This window comes from Bos indicus, chromosome 24 (assembly GCF_029378745.1).
Source record: "Bos indicus isolate NIAB-ARS_2022 breed Sahiwal x Tharparkar chromosome 24, NIAB-ARS_B.indTharparkar_mat_pri_1.0, whole genome shotgun sequence".
Lineage (NCBI taxonomy): Eukaryota > Metazoa > Chordata > Mammalia > Artiodactyla > Bovidae > Bos > Bos indicus.
Window position 1 is genome coordinate 42,749,888 of NC_091783.1, and position 15,283 is coordinate 42,765,170.

At 45.3% G+C, this 15,283-nt stretch overlaps 1 protein-coding gene across 4 annotated transcripts in view; it reads right to left on the reverse strand.

The window, feature by feature from the left end:
* PIEZO2 (piezo type mechanosensitive ion channel component 2) overlaps positions 1-15,283 on the reverse strand; it is a 251,246-nt gene that overhangs the window by 197,477 nt on the left and 38,486 nt on the right. For all 4 annotated transcript variants that reach the window (XM_019986928.2, XM_070778959.1, XM_070778957.1 and 1 more), the window contains exon 2: positions 14,051-14,146. In XM_019986928.2, coding sequence (XP_019842487.2) covers positions 14,051-14,146 — 96 coding nt within the window. The remainder of the gene's footprint in view (positions 1-14,050; positions 14,147-15,283) is intronic.

A 15,283-nucleotide genomic window follows, 5' to 3' on the forward strand; every position in this document is an offset into this window, starting at 1 on the left:
AGTGGATGGATAAGTGAGTTCTTACACAAAATACCAGGCCTAGGGGGGCACTGCCTAAAGCACAACTGATTCACAAAATTAGTCCTCACAAGACTCACACTGTCTGCAGGATTTCACAGTGAAGATGAAAAGAATGGAGGAGGGAAGTTAAGAAGAGAAAGAAAGGAAGTGGGAAGGAAATGCCCTTGGACACTGAGAGTCATGAAGCACCAAGCACGGTCTGCACACAGGCACAGGGGCCGGGCTGCTGGGCACGGATTAGGTGGCGGAAACACACGCTCTGCAGAACGTAACAGCCAGGCACTGACTGGACTTCTTCCCACAAATGAAGCTTTCTATAGGCAGAAGGGGAAAAAAGCAGTGCCAAGTTCCAGGATAGGGTAGAGACATCATTTTAACAGACTTCTTGAAAACACAGGCTGCTTTGGAGAAGTTTCTGTGATGTCCCACAATCTGGCTTTATGTTATAGTACTTCACTCCTTGCAAACATTCAGGCGAATGTTCTGAGTTCTCCTAACTCATTCTGTCCCTTCTTCTCCTCTCCTGGACATAAATAACCCCCTTCTGACTTTGGATCTATTGAAAATGCACCCTAACACACTCCCACACATGCAAACACACACACTTTCTTCTCCACTCCATCACCACCCTCAGGATCAAAACTTAGCAAAAACCAGCTAAAGTACTTGATATGTTAAGATCCCCTAAGGATATCTCTTCCTGACGCTTTACTACAAACAGGAAATACAATTGCATTAACCCTCCCAACCCCTCCCCTCAAGACGCACAGACTCAGACCCTTTAACAGAGAGCCTCACAAATCCAACAGCCTCAGATAAACTGCCGCCTGGAGAATCACGTGTTCATCCCACCCAGATGGCGTGGCTTTGCTTGCACATTTCAGAAGACATCGCAAAACACACAGGGCTGTTGGCCAAACACTGTCTGAAAAGCAGACTACAAATCAATGACACCCAAGTAAAATCAGAGCTTTCAGGAACTGCCCTCCCATCCTCTTTAGTTGCAGAATATATAACATACATTTATATATCATTTATATCCTGGTGGCTCAGACAGTTAGGAATCTGCCTACAGTGCAGGATACCTGGGTTCAATCAGTGGGTCAGGAAGATCCCCTGGAAAAGGGAATGGCTACCCACTCCAGTATTCTTGCCCGTAAATTCCATGGACAGAGGAGCCTGGCAGGCCAAAGTCCATGGGGTTGCAAAGAGTAGGACACAACTGAGCGACTAACAACTCAAACTTTAGCTACTTGTGCTGTTATTCATCATATTTATCATATTATTGACATGATCTCACACTTATCCATCATAATATTCATCATATTATTGACATGATGTTACACTTATCCATTGACTCTTAATTTCCAAGTATAATCTCAGAATTAGATGGGAAACTCCTTGAATTTAAAGACGTTGACTTATTTACATTTCTTTGTACCCTGAGTCCTAACTTAGAAAATCTCCAGTGAAGACTTCAGAGATGATAGGTATCCTGAGAATACAGTGAGAAGGTAACCATCATCACCGCTATTAATGAGATGACCGTGTCTCATGTCTGTGGTGTCATTAGTTACTTCCCTGGAAGTTTTGCTGCCATTCCTGAGTGAGAGCTTGAGAGGACTTGACCTGGAACATTGAGATGCTCAGGACCGCATTGTTTATATAGAAAATGCATTGTCTACCGTTACCTATGTGCTTATATAGATTACTTCCTAACTTTATACTTAGGATAGAGTACTTCCCTTTCTGAAATGTTTTCTTCTACCCTCGGAGCTCTACCCCTCAAATAAACCTCATTGTGGAGGTGAAAATTGTGTTTTAGTTTCATCATTAAGTTCTTGCACTTAGGGCTACTTTCTTTTCTAGGATGTTTGATTGGATTCTCTCATTCTCCTTTCCCCAAAATGTTTGTTTTTCATAACTTAAATTCAAATAGTACTCACAATAAATGATTACTTAAGATTACTTTTTTTTTTTTTTTTTTTTTTTAACAGGAAAAACAGTATCAATGAGGCCAAGTAAGTGGGGTTAGTGGGAACTGCCTTAAAGGGCCTGAAATGCCACAGTTGTAACTATTTTGGACAAAGCGGCTCCCTCTGGTGGAAACAGAACCTTCTCTAGATGGACTGGACCGCATCACACAGCCCAGAACCTGGGGTGTCTTCTGAAGACGTGACAATGGGGGAGGAGGAGTCTGCTGTTGGCATTTGGATGGTCCATGGCAGGTGGGAAAACTGAATCCCTGAATGGTTTATCTTCAGTTAAACTGCTCTAATCACTGACCCCAATCCTCTGGGGTGATTGGCCTGGGAGAACCTGAATGGTGAGGTACAGACACATATGGGCACTTGGAGATTAGGTACAATTCACACGCTCCTCAAATTCAATCCCGAGGCTCCAAGATGGAGGAGAAAGAACAAGCCGACCAAGTGCAGGAGCTGAGAGGCCCACACAGATTAGAGGTGGGGTGACTGGGCCTCATGGCCCTTGACCCACGGAGGAACAAAGACGCGATTTCAGAGCGAATAGCACACAGAAGCCCTCCTGAGACCCAGACACTCACTCTAATTGTTGCTAAAGGTCAGTGGATTTTTAAACTAAATAGTTGGAACTGGAGGAAATCTCATGTTCGTCATTGTTTATTTTACCACATTATTTGCCCGCATCTGTGGTTTTTTTGTGTTTAGACTAAATTTGTTCATTTTCCTGCTCCGTGAATTGTATGGATCTTCTTAACGTGAGAAACAGTACATATTACTGAGTTGCTTTAATACCACTTAAAAATATATAACTATTCTAAAATCTAGAGAACTGAGTAAAACAGCCTATAAGGAACTCATCTACTTGTTACATCTTCAGGTAATTCTTGACACAGTAACATCTCCGCACTCAACATCTATATTGACACTTTGTGCAAAATTCAGCCCCATCAAAAATTATAAATTGCCTGTAGCACAGGGAACTCTACCCAGTGCTCTGAGGTCCCCGAAATGTGAAGGAAATCCAAAAAAGAGGGGCTATATGCATACATACAGCTGATCCACTTTGCCATACAATAGAAACTAATACAACACTGTAAAGCAACTATACTCTAATAAAAATTAATTTTTAAAAAGTTATAACCTGAAACTGAGCAGAAAGAGTGTCTCCTCCTCATTCCAACCAGGTCCCACTGTCCTGGTAGTGGGGCCATGTTCTGAGCTCCTGGCAGATGGTGACTGTTCACACATCTATGTTCTCTCCAGGAGAGACTCGGTCCTTAAGGAGGAAGGCATTGCTGGGCATCCTGTAACCATCGCCCCTGAGAGTCCTAATGGGTGTTCATTCAGGTCAACCCTGAGCCCCACATTCCAGTGCAAAACATATACATTTAACTTTCATCAGGGCGTCCCAAGTGGCACTAGTGGTAAAGAATCCGCTTGCCAGTGGAGGAGATGCAAGAGACACAGGTTCGATCCCTGGGTTGAAAGATCCCCTGGAGTAGGAAATGGCAACACACTCCAGTATTCTTGCCTGGGAAATCCTATGGACAGAGGAGACTGGTAGGCTACAGTCCATGGGGATGCAAAGAGTTGGACACAACTGTGTGACTGAGCACGCACACACACACACACACACACAACTCTTGTTGCTTGCGGCAGTGATGCTCAGTGATGATGCCTTGAACACTGAGTGGATAATACTGACCACTGGTCCTTGGGGAAACACAGTAGGATCCTGGAAGCCTCTGGTTATAACATTTTCATCAACCGATCAATATGTAACCTGTTTAGAGACACCTTATTCAATACCTATTGCAGATTCATCAACATTGAACTCACGGCCAACAGCACTGTGACTCCTGCTTGAATGTAGTCTCTCTGATAAATGTATTTCACCCACAAGGCACATCCCAGCCTCCTTTTTGTTTCATTTTAAAAAACTGAATTCAGATATGTATCAATATAAATATTGAGATATATTATTTTCAGATTATTTTCTATTATAGGTATCACAAGATATTAAATAGATTTCTCTGTGCTATACAGTAGGTCTTTGTTGTTCATCTGTTTTATATATAGCAGTTTTTATCTTCTAATCCCAAACTCCTAATTCATCCCTCCCTGATGCCCTTTCCCTGTGGTAAGCATAGTTTTTTTTTCCATGTCTGTGAGTCTTTTTTTGTTTTATAAATAAGTTCATTTGTATCATTTCTTTCAATTCTACACATAAGTGATATTATATGATATTTATCTTTGTCTGACTTCCTTCACTTAGTATGGTAATCTCCAGGTCCATCCATGTTGCTGAAAATGGCATTATTTCATTCTTTTTTATGGCTGAGTAATATTACACGATGTATACATACCACATTTTCTTTATCTATTCATCAGTCAACGGACATTATGGTTGCTTCCATGTCCTGGCTACCGTAAACAGGGCTGCTATGAACACCGGGGTGCGTGTATCTTTCCAAATAGAGTTTTCTCCAAATATATGTCCAGGACTGGGGTTGCATATGTCCAACGTCCCTGAGCTCAGGAAGTGCTGTGCCCTTGAGGACATTTTAAGCAGCAATATCACCAACACAAAGTACAAAAGCGTGGTCTACGTGGCACTAACTAGTGTCCTGTTCACAGTCTGAGCGGAACCCAAAAGGAGACCTGGTCTTGACCTTCCTCAGCCGCACATGCACGGCTGGTAACTCCAATTTCCTGCCACTCCTCAAGGTCCAACAATGACCATGAAAGCGCTGTGAGCGTCACTTGGGGGTCACAAATGAATTTTAGCAGGTAGACAAATTAACAAACACAGAACCTGCCAATGATAAGGATCAACCTATTTTAAAAAATTAAACATCCTTTTGTATTACCAACTGGAGAGTAAATTTCTGGATTTTGGAGCTATGTTTACTTTTGTTCTCTGTGGTATCGCTGGTTCTAACATGTTATTTATAAAGAGTAAATGCCTCATCAATAATTGTCAGATGACTGAATGAATGAATGAATGAATCAACACTTTATCTGGACCCCCACTCAGCATAGGTCTATCTTCCTGCGACAGGTGGTCCCGAGAATTAATACAGGGGACTTGTTAATTCAGACTCTTGTCGGAGCATTACACAGAGTCCAAACAACAGCAAAATTCTGGACCACAAATATGTTTAATTCCCCAGATAACTACCCCCCACCCCTCTCCTTCAATGCAACAAGCCAGTGTCTCATTTCCAAACAAAAATCCAAGCCCAGCCCCACGTCCAGAAGCCTGGCCTCTGGCTCCCTTTGGCTTGTGCGTGGGCCCACGACAGGCCTTTGTAAACGCCCTGGCTGCTGAATATTTGATGAGCAGCATCTGGCTGAACGACAGAGCAGTCCCTGCCATCTACAGACAGACGCAGCCCACCAGCCCCCATCACACTGTCAGCTCCTCTGATGGACAAGTGTTTGCTTCACTCTCACCTTCATAAACAAACAGCCAGCACAGCCAGCATGCACAATCATGCCTTTCCAATAAGCTGGCTGTTGAATGAGCCTGGCAGCAAAGAGATGATTAATCCTCACCTATTGCACAGTCTGCAAGCAAGTAATTGAGAAACACAGGAAAACAGAGCGGTACGGCATCTGGGACCGGAAGACCTGGTCCCGCGGCTATGGTGCCCATCGCTCTGCTGTCCAGACCCGGCCTGGCCATTAGCCCTTCCACCACTTGCCTCTGTGTCTCCACTGAGATGAAGCGGTGATGGATCTCTGTGGCCTCGGGGTGGCCAGGTCTCTCTGGGGAGACGAAGCAGGAACTTACAGGCTAACCACTGCCTGGTGGTCACTCAGGGCTCATCTCAAGGATGCTGGGGGGTTAGGAGGGGAGTTGACGGGATTGTGTTGAGTAAACAAATGGGACTCATCTTCAGGAGCCTGTGTGTTGCTGTAAAACATGCCTTTTCTGTGCTCTCTTTTTCCCTGCAGGACCACTGCTGCTGCCTCCCCCATGGGACCCCTTCCTCCAGAAGCACTCGATCCTGTACTGGAGTATATTTTTTTTTCTTGGTCAGCAAAACAGGGGTCAGAATTCAGGCTTCACACACTCTCTTGGCCAGGACCCTGTGTCAGAGGCTCTTAGATGATCAGCCTTTAGTGACTCTCTCTTAGATGTCTATACACAACATAATCTATAGAATGAGATAAAGAAATGTGAATGGTCTTTTAGTCAACACATGATAAATGAATAACTTTTAAGTACTCGGAAAAAAATATCTTTGGGATCCTCTTCTCTGCTTAATGCTGAGAAAATATCCTAAATGGTGTTTGCAGTACTATAACCATCCACTTACATTGTCACAAGGCAGCTGGATTATATGAAAAAATCTCTCCATTTATTTTCACTCTGTATTAATTTTATAATAAAACCAGTAGAATGTGGGAAATGCCTGGGTTGGTAACTGAATTATTTATTTTAGAAGCTTTCACTTATTGGATCAATTTTTTTTTTAATGTTCATTTCAGGAATTATTCATGAACCTCTGTGTGTTTCTCAGCTTCCTTTTCTGTAAAACATAAATAGTATGGATTCCTATTTCATGGGGTGTTGGGAGGACTAAATGAGGTGTAGAAAGCTTGGGGGAGCCGCCTGGCAGACACAAGCCCTGCATGTGTTACCTAGTGGTTCTTCCAATTAGCAATTAGCACTGTTTGAAACTTAAATGTAAGTCTTCATCTGAAAGGGTTGTTTTGTATGAATCTGCAAACATACGTGGGTCTGTTAAGAGAAATGGATATACGCAAAGCCAAGCCTAGACTCTAACAAGTCAATCCATCAAAAATTAGTCTCGTCCAGACTGTGAAGTAAATCAGCTTCAAAACTGAAGCAAATGGACTCCAGATACACAGAGAAGCAAATCAAATCAGCTGAACCTTTTCGAAGGGAAGATACATTTTTCAAGTAAAAGGGATGACCTCCTCCTCTGAGCTCTTTAACCATTTATTCAGCACAAGCACGGGACATGGTATCCATGAACTTGACTCCACAGCAGATGACTTAGTGCTCTGTCCAGGACCAGCATATGGACTCAACATGGGGGGAGAAGAACCAGGACCCTGGGAACTGAAGGAACCTGCTGCCCAGGAATGTGCTGTTAATGCACACGCTGTGCCATTTCTCAGCGTCCAAATGCCCAGGACAGCACTGGTACAGGGCAGCAGTGTGTGTCCATCAAGTGAATAAACAAGAGAGTCATTTCCAGCTTGAATCAGCAAACTGACATCCAGTTCAGGCCCCTCACCCACCCCCGACCTTGTCATGATGAACAGCACCTAAATCACAGGTGAGGTCACACTGCAGATTTGGTTGATCACAGCCAAATAAAATGCAAAGTTCAGGACTTCTGAGAACATCTCCTGACTCATACAATAATATGACCCCGTGTTTCCTGAGATGAGAATTATATGTGTGCCTGAAAGTTCTGTGTCACTGAATGCTCTTTGCCAAATTCAAAATAACCACCCCCCAAAAAAGAACAGATAATATAACCTAAACATCTTACCATTAATTTATTCAAAAATTCAAGAAGCAATCATCTCATCATTTTGGTAGCATTCTGTTTGGTTGAGCTGATATTGATAATAAAGCACTTACCCCCAAATAATTTGCTCAATTAAATATTTCCTTGCCTTTTGCTTTATGATGACATAATAAACCACAGTAATAATAAGCTTAATGGTATAAAGAGTAACAGTGTTTTTAACAAAAACCAGATGCCAGCAGTTTAAAATATCTGCTACTATTTCCTCTCTGATGTCTAAACACAGCTTTACAAGTTACAGACCGCTCTGCCTCTTCACATCGGCAAATGCAACATCATTTTTCTTTTCTCAGGAGCCTTCAGTGACTCTGGTAAAGTGTTTCCTGGGTCACATGAGGGTGAGGCCTTCTGGTGATTACTTCACACACACACACACACACACTATCCTATGATGATTACAATTTCCTCTTAAACTAGGACTCCGTTCAGAGCTGAAGAGAATAAAATATTTTTTCTTATTATTTTCGAATAACTTTGTCAACAGTTTACGGAAATGAACCCGACCTGCTAAATTGCTCGCCTTTGTCCTCAAAGCACAGTGAAGCCTCTCTTTGACCACCCGCGTTCTAACGCTATCTTCCTCCCAAATGTTGAAAGAGAGCCAAATTACGAGAGAAAGACCTTTTTAATGACTTCTGAATCATTGTTAACATAAGCAAACACAGCAGGGAAATTGTTACCTTGCTCAAAAAAATACAAAAAAGTTATGTAGGAAAAAAAATTTTAGAAACCCACCCCTTTAACAAAGGGAGAAAATCTTCTCCACAAAAACCACATGTTGAATAATATTTGGAGGGCATATCCTGAAAGTTTGGTCCCTTTGGTTTCCTTTGGCAACCTGAGTGCCTCAGCCATGCCGGGACCCTCATGTGAGCTTCACCTGCTTCAGAAGGACCCGGCTTCCGTGACTGAACAGAGAGACCTAGGAAGACCCACCCAGGTACCCAAAGCCCTTCCCTCCCCTCCACCCCCAGGGCTCTGTTCCCACCTATGAGTCGTTCAATCTCAGAGAAGGCTTCCGATGACTGAGGGTCCCTGAACCAAACAACAGCTTTGCAGTTAGAAATAATTACCCACCGTAGACTACCCTTGTCTCTGGTCCTTCAGCATGTTTGTGTGTGCATGTGTGTGTGTGTGCATGTGTGTGTGTGAGAAAGAGACACAACATGTCACCTGTGAACTGATTAAATGATGATGCTTCTAAGATACCTTCACTGCAGGTCAATGACTAGTATTGCCCAAAAAGCACTGTAGTCTTGACATTTGGAGAACTCCTTCTCAAACAGCCCCCAATAAGTAAATGACTCTCCCTACCACAAAAAAAAAGAATGGAGAAGACCTTTCTTACCCTTCCCAGCCTGCAGGAGGGCACAAGAACTAAGACAAGATGCTGGCAGGACTGAGCAAGGAGACAGAAGCGATTTACAGCAAAGTCCACACCCCACACCAGATTGTGGCTCTCACCCCAGACCCTGGACACTTTACTGATAAAGTAAGAGCTGTCCTTGCATGCAAGGATATAAATAAAACTCTCTGTTGAAATCAACCAAAAAAGACTCGGGACTTTGAACATCTACAGAACCAAAATCTAAGAAAGTATGATCAGGTGCGTGGAACCAGACAGTGAGTCCCAGCCTTACGGCGGAAGCGCTCCCTGATGGATGGAAAGGCTGGTGAGGTGGGACGGGAACTGGTCAGGAGTCTAGACTGTCCTAAAAGTGACTGAGGCTCACCAACCTCCATGGCAGAAGGAGAGTGCAGTCATACCAGCCCCTTACCATGCAGGTTCCTAGCTGGTTGAGTGGATTTATAACCCAGTGGGTTTTTCCATTCCAGAGTGGAGGGGGGTTCCTGCCATTTCAATCAATCACTTTCCATCCTCTAATTAAATGAGGTCATGTGTAGGGAGCACTCACTGCAGCTCCCGACACGTAGGAAACTGACCTGCTCTTAGCACTCTCAGTCCCTAGGCCTCTGAAGATACTCCACCCGACTCTCTGGTCTAGGCCAGGTAGGCGCAGCCAGATGGCTGTGGTCAAGACTTCAGGTAGATCGAGCTAATCAGTACCTCCTTCAGGATGCTGCCTTCTGGTTCCCCCATCTCACTTTGCCCAGCGTCTTAGTCTCATACATCCGTGCATCCACATGAACCCATCACAGAAAGATGTTCCATTTTTTTGTCACTCAGGTGTATCATCCAATTAATCTTAAACCTCCTCAATGATCATGAGGCTTGACCTTCAGACACTGTTTTACACTCAATACTCTGGGTTTTGTCTTTTTTTCTTTTCTAAAATTGATATAACTAATACATCTCCAGTTTTTTCCCCATCAAAGTTGACTCCAAATACTATCACATCAGACCCACCTTAAAAGGGCAGTGACTTGCCACCATGGAGCCTGCATGCATGTATGTTAAGTCACTTCAGTTGTATCCACCTCTGTGTGCCTATGGGCTGTAGCCCGCCAGGCTCCTCAGTCTGTGGAATTTCCCAGGCAGGAATACTGGAGTGCGTTGCCATGCTCTCCTCCAGGGGAGCTTCCCAACCCAGGGATTGAGTCCATGACTCCTACAATGGCAGGCAGATTCTTTACTACTGAGCCACCTGGGAAGCTCACCATTGAAGCTACTTAAGGCAAAGTCCAAAGGAGACTGCAGAGGATTAATCTGAGATTGGTTTAAAAAAATGACAGCATCGCTGGAAAAAGTCCATGGCTTCCAAAGATAGCTTCTTTGACAGAGCTACCCTTCAAGGAAACACACAAGAGCCAGCGTGCTTGGGAGACCATGATGGTGAAGAACCATGCTTTCTTCTCATTGTTACTCTCCACAAACTCAAACATAGTGTTTGGTGAAGGGCAGTCTTTCAATTAACATTTGTTGAAAGAAATAAACAGTCACACTCAATAAGATGTATTTTCTGTATAATATCCACATGTCATCAATCTGCACTGAAGCAAATTAAAATGTCTCCTTTCAACAAACCCGTATCATCTCTCCAGACCGTTGTGCCCAGGGCCTGGTACTCTATCAGCCAACAAGTATTTACTCAGTGATTAGGCTTCCCCTTGTGCTTGTAATACTGAGAACAGTGTTCTGTCCTGGGCACGGGTCAGACAACACAAGGGTTAAGAGCATGACCACCTACACAGTACCTGTGTGTCCTGGGCTTGTTAACAAGAAAGCCTGGATATCACACAATTCTTAGCTGATATTTAAAGAGCGCTAGGAAATATCTTGAGGTTAGGACTAGCTATGAGATTGAGATTTCTAAATCTAGCTCACTCTGATATTCAAAGTAATAACATTATCCTTCAAAATAACAGTCATGTTATCATTAGTCAGTGTGTGCTGAGTACACACAGTATACGGACTTTTACATCTCATACATTTTACCCGCTACGTTCCATCCAAACAAAATACCAACTGTTCCACCACAATGAGGATATGCATTATGCATAGGCATAGGGAACTTAATACATACACGTCTAGTTGAAGAACTTAATGTCTCATCAACTTGGAATATTTGGGCCACCTGAAGTTAACTACATATTAGTTCCTATTTAATGGAGTGATGTCTCAATTTAAATGCAAAGCCCATTGCTAAGCAAACAGCAAGCGAAGATTTCCTGGCCTTTCTTCAGTATCTTAGGTTTCAATAAAATCCTTAACGTTGTAAGGAAAGCATACAACATTCTGATTTCTTCAATTATTCATAATCTTCTGATCCCCAGTAAATCTAAAGTAGCAAACTCCCAGGACCTATTACCCCACACCCAAGCTTCTGTCTCCAGAGGAGAGACAGGTGTGAGTGATCAACTGTCCTGCAACGTTTGCTCTCGTGGAGGCCGAGGGAAGCAGAGGACAAGGCCTGGGTTCCTAGATGCCAAGAACTCTAGACTCTGAAAACAAATGCACTCATTCATTCATTCTGTAAATATTGATGAATGGACGGCTAGACACCAGGCGCTGTCCCCGGTCCTGGAAACACAGTCGCGAACAAAAGAGCAAAACCTTTGCCATCTTCAAGGTGGTGCATAAGGAGGGACTCCATAACTAACTGCACTAAAATGGCCTCTGGCTCAGCCTCTGGGGAGACCTGAGTGGACGGGGGACAAGGAGAATGTCTGAGGAGCCAATAGAGTTGGGAGGATGGAGATTCCCAGCCCAAGGAGAGGGCTTCACTGAGACCACCCTGAGCCTGAACTATACTGACATCTGACTCCTGCTGAGAAATCCAAGGAGAAAGAAGGGAGAAGCAATCTGCACACTGACTTACTAAAAGTTCCCATCCTCTGAGCCCTGATTGTGCATGCCCACCTGTGTGTGTGTGTGCAGGAGTGTGTGTGTGCGTGTGTGCATGTGTGTAGAAGTGTGTATGTGTTTGTGCATGCACATGTGAGCATGTGCGTGTGTGTGCACCTGTGCAGCAGAGGCCCTGAACGGCAGGCAAAGCAGATTCCCTAGAGTTCTCTCCCAGATGACACTGGACCTTCCTACCCATCTGTGAGAAATGTGTGTGACCCCAAGACTTCTGCAAAGCCACACAGCATCACCCCTCCAGGTCCACCAGGTCCACCACCGTCTGTGTGGATGCCACACAGGCATCTTCCTGGACCATGTGACTTGAACCTTGGACCACAGCTCCACTAGAAACGCCTGGGCTGGGTCCCTCCAATCACAGAATTAGAACTGCCAGAATGTGAGTCCTGTGAGTTCATAAAGACCACATGGGGCCTCCCTCCCTCCAGTCCCTGTGCGATTCCAGACACAGCAAATAGATAAGGTTGTGAGTCTCGGCCATGCCCCTTGGCGCTGAAAGACAGGAAGGATGGGAGGACAGGACACACAACCTCAAGCCCTGTCCCCAGGTACCAGCTGGAAAGATGCCTGCAGGCTCCCTCTGAGCTGCTGGTCCCTCAGCCCCAGGTGGGTGGGGTGTGTGGAGCGGGTAGGCAGACACCTGTGCACACGATGCTGTCTGTGTTCTGGCCTGTGACACTTTGGGGATTCAGACATTTCTTCCCATACACAGAAACTGCCCTGCGTGTCTGATCTCATCCTTCACCTGTGTGTTTCCTGACTGAGTCACCCTCTCTGTGCTCGGGCAGAGATGATGGGCCACGTTACACATGCCCACCCCCACAGAGACGGAGGCCCTGGGCAGAGCAGGACTGGGTCACTTGGGAAGAAGCAAAGCCAGGCGTCATCACTGAGTGTGACAAGGAAACCCCATGACCTGGTTCCAGATAAAACAAGGGGACACCCTGACAGAAAAGCAACAGATCATTTAATTGAGGACAAACAGGTACTCATTTCTAAGGCACTTAATTCTAAAGGTGAAACCTTCTTTCTTTAATACATGAGCTCCCAGCCATGAGGTAGGAGTTGCCCGTGTGTTGCCATCTTGGTTACGAGGCCAGAAGCTAAGCTGTTTAAATGTCTTTGTTTATGTTGGACTCTAGGAAGGCGGCTTGGGTGGGCGGGGTCTCGTAAACAACATATTTTTGGTCTGATAAGGATTTGTTTAGACTCACATCTCTCTAGCCCTTTTTCACTGTGTGTATTAAGATTTAAGCAAATTAAAAGAGCTATTACTTAAATTCTTCCTAAGGCAAGAAAACCAACAGTGCATCTGCAGTCCTAACCATCAGGAATGAACAATCAATTTAACAGTCGGGGGGAGAACAGGAAAGACAGTCATGATTTACTACTCTGTTTACACCAGGACTTTACTGCTTTTCCTGAGAAGTCAGCACTGTGAGCTGGCACCGTGGAGCCACGGCCATTCCCATGTCAAGCCCGACTTCCTGTCCTTTGCTATAAACACAGGGCCATCATTCTCACCTAAGACATAGGGCACAGTCCTGATTTCTTGTAACGGCATCGTTTCAAAAAAACAATTAATTCGATTAGCTCAGTGCAGTTTAATTTCTCTCTTTGTGAAGAACTTCAAATCAGACCAGCTTCCTCGTCGGAGCCTCAAGAAAGAGTCACTGTTTCTCTCTATGCCTTCAGGTTCCTGGAGAGCACTGGGGAAGGAGCTACAGGTTTGCAATCGCACACTTGAAAAACTAGCACTGGAATCTGTGTCTTTCTGTACCTGACTGAGGCACACACGACAGATCCAGCTGACGTGTGAAGCCGTCGCAACCGCCGGCTTCCTCCCCAGGCCTCCTGCTCATGTCCTAGCTGCACTTCCCACCGCCTACTCCCAGCACAGAGAACCTGCAGATTCACTTCATTTTCATGACCACACATTGAGTTCCAGAACCTTCCAGACCCTCTGTAAACCTACAAACGCAGGCCTGCTGGGGAATATGTGTGGGAAAAACAACTGCGAGTGATAGAAACTCATCACCACCAAGTGCCCCAGCTCCCCACTGGACCGGCATTCTCCCTTCCGATAGCAACACCCCAGGGACCCCCAGATGCGCCCCGCCCTGGAGCAGAGAGCCAGGGGCTCTTACCTTGCATGGTAGCTTTAGTTGGTTCCGAGAACAGGGGGATGAGCAGGAGGTAGATGAGGTAGACGAAGGAGAGCCCGTTGTACCGGAAGGCGCAGGCTGCGGGGAAAGAAGAGGGCATTAGTGATGGTGACAGTGGCCTCGGGCATCGCGGCGTCTGGCGGCTGCATGACCACAGCACATCTTCCATAAGAAAGAAAACACAGCTGCATCTGTCTGTGCCCATCATCACACGGAGTGTGGTGAGAATCGGGGAATGACAGTGCTCCCATCACCTAACCAGGAGGCAACACCAGCACCCCTGTGACAGGCACGAAACCTGTCACAGATGAAAAGTGCCTCAGAGACTCAGGGCGATGGGCTGTGAATATGTGAGGTGTTCAGAGGAGGCTATGGGTAGTAGGAGAGGTGAGACTGAAGGGAAAAACGAGAGAAGAAAGTCTGTCAAATGCTCTGTGGCTGGGCTCGACCCCAGTTATCTAAGGAACTCTGTCTGACAAGAACGGGCCCCCAGGCTCAGGGACCCACTCACTCACTGGCCCGTTGAACAGATTCACAGGATGAAGAAGTGTGGGGATGAACGTTCATCAGAGAGAATGTGGAGCTAACATCACTAGTCCCTGACCACGTGTATAAGAAGACATTTCAGGCAGATTACACTGGAGACACACGCCTGGGGCACATGAGTTCATGTTAGTGTCAGCTCACACCAGCATTGCCCCACATCAAGCCTTATCTGTGCATTACCTCTCACTCTCACCACTCTCCTTGCACAGATTCTGTTTTTATTCTCTCTACACATGACAAAGCAGCAGGAGTAGAAAGCACAGCCGGGCTGAGGTTGGAGCCTGTGAGCTCGTCCCACTTCTGCGTCTCCATCAGGAAGTCTGGCAGCCTCCACTCCGCATCCTCACCTGTCTGACTCGTCCCCAGGAAACCATCAGGGCCTCAGGGGGCCAGAACCTTGCTTCCACAGGATGCTTGTAACTGTTTTGGTTTTATATAACCTTGTTCTGTGAGGTATCAAATCGTTCACACTGGAAATGTGTACACTGAGGGCATTCCCAAACACTAACTCTGAAGAGGGAGAAATGAGCCCACTCCTGGGTTCTCAGGGCAGAGCCTTTAGCTCCCATTATTTATCGCAAAGTCCCAAACACTTAAAGAGATGCAGGGACAACCCAAGGAGGGTAGTCAGTTCAATTGCTCAGTCGTGTCCAATTCTTTGAGAACCCA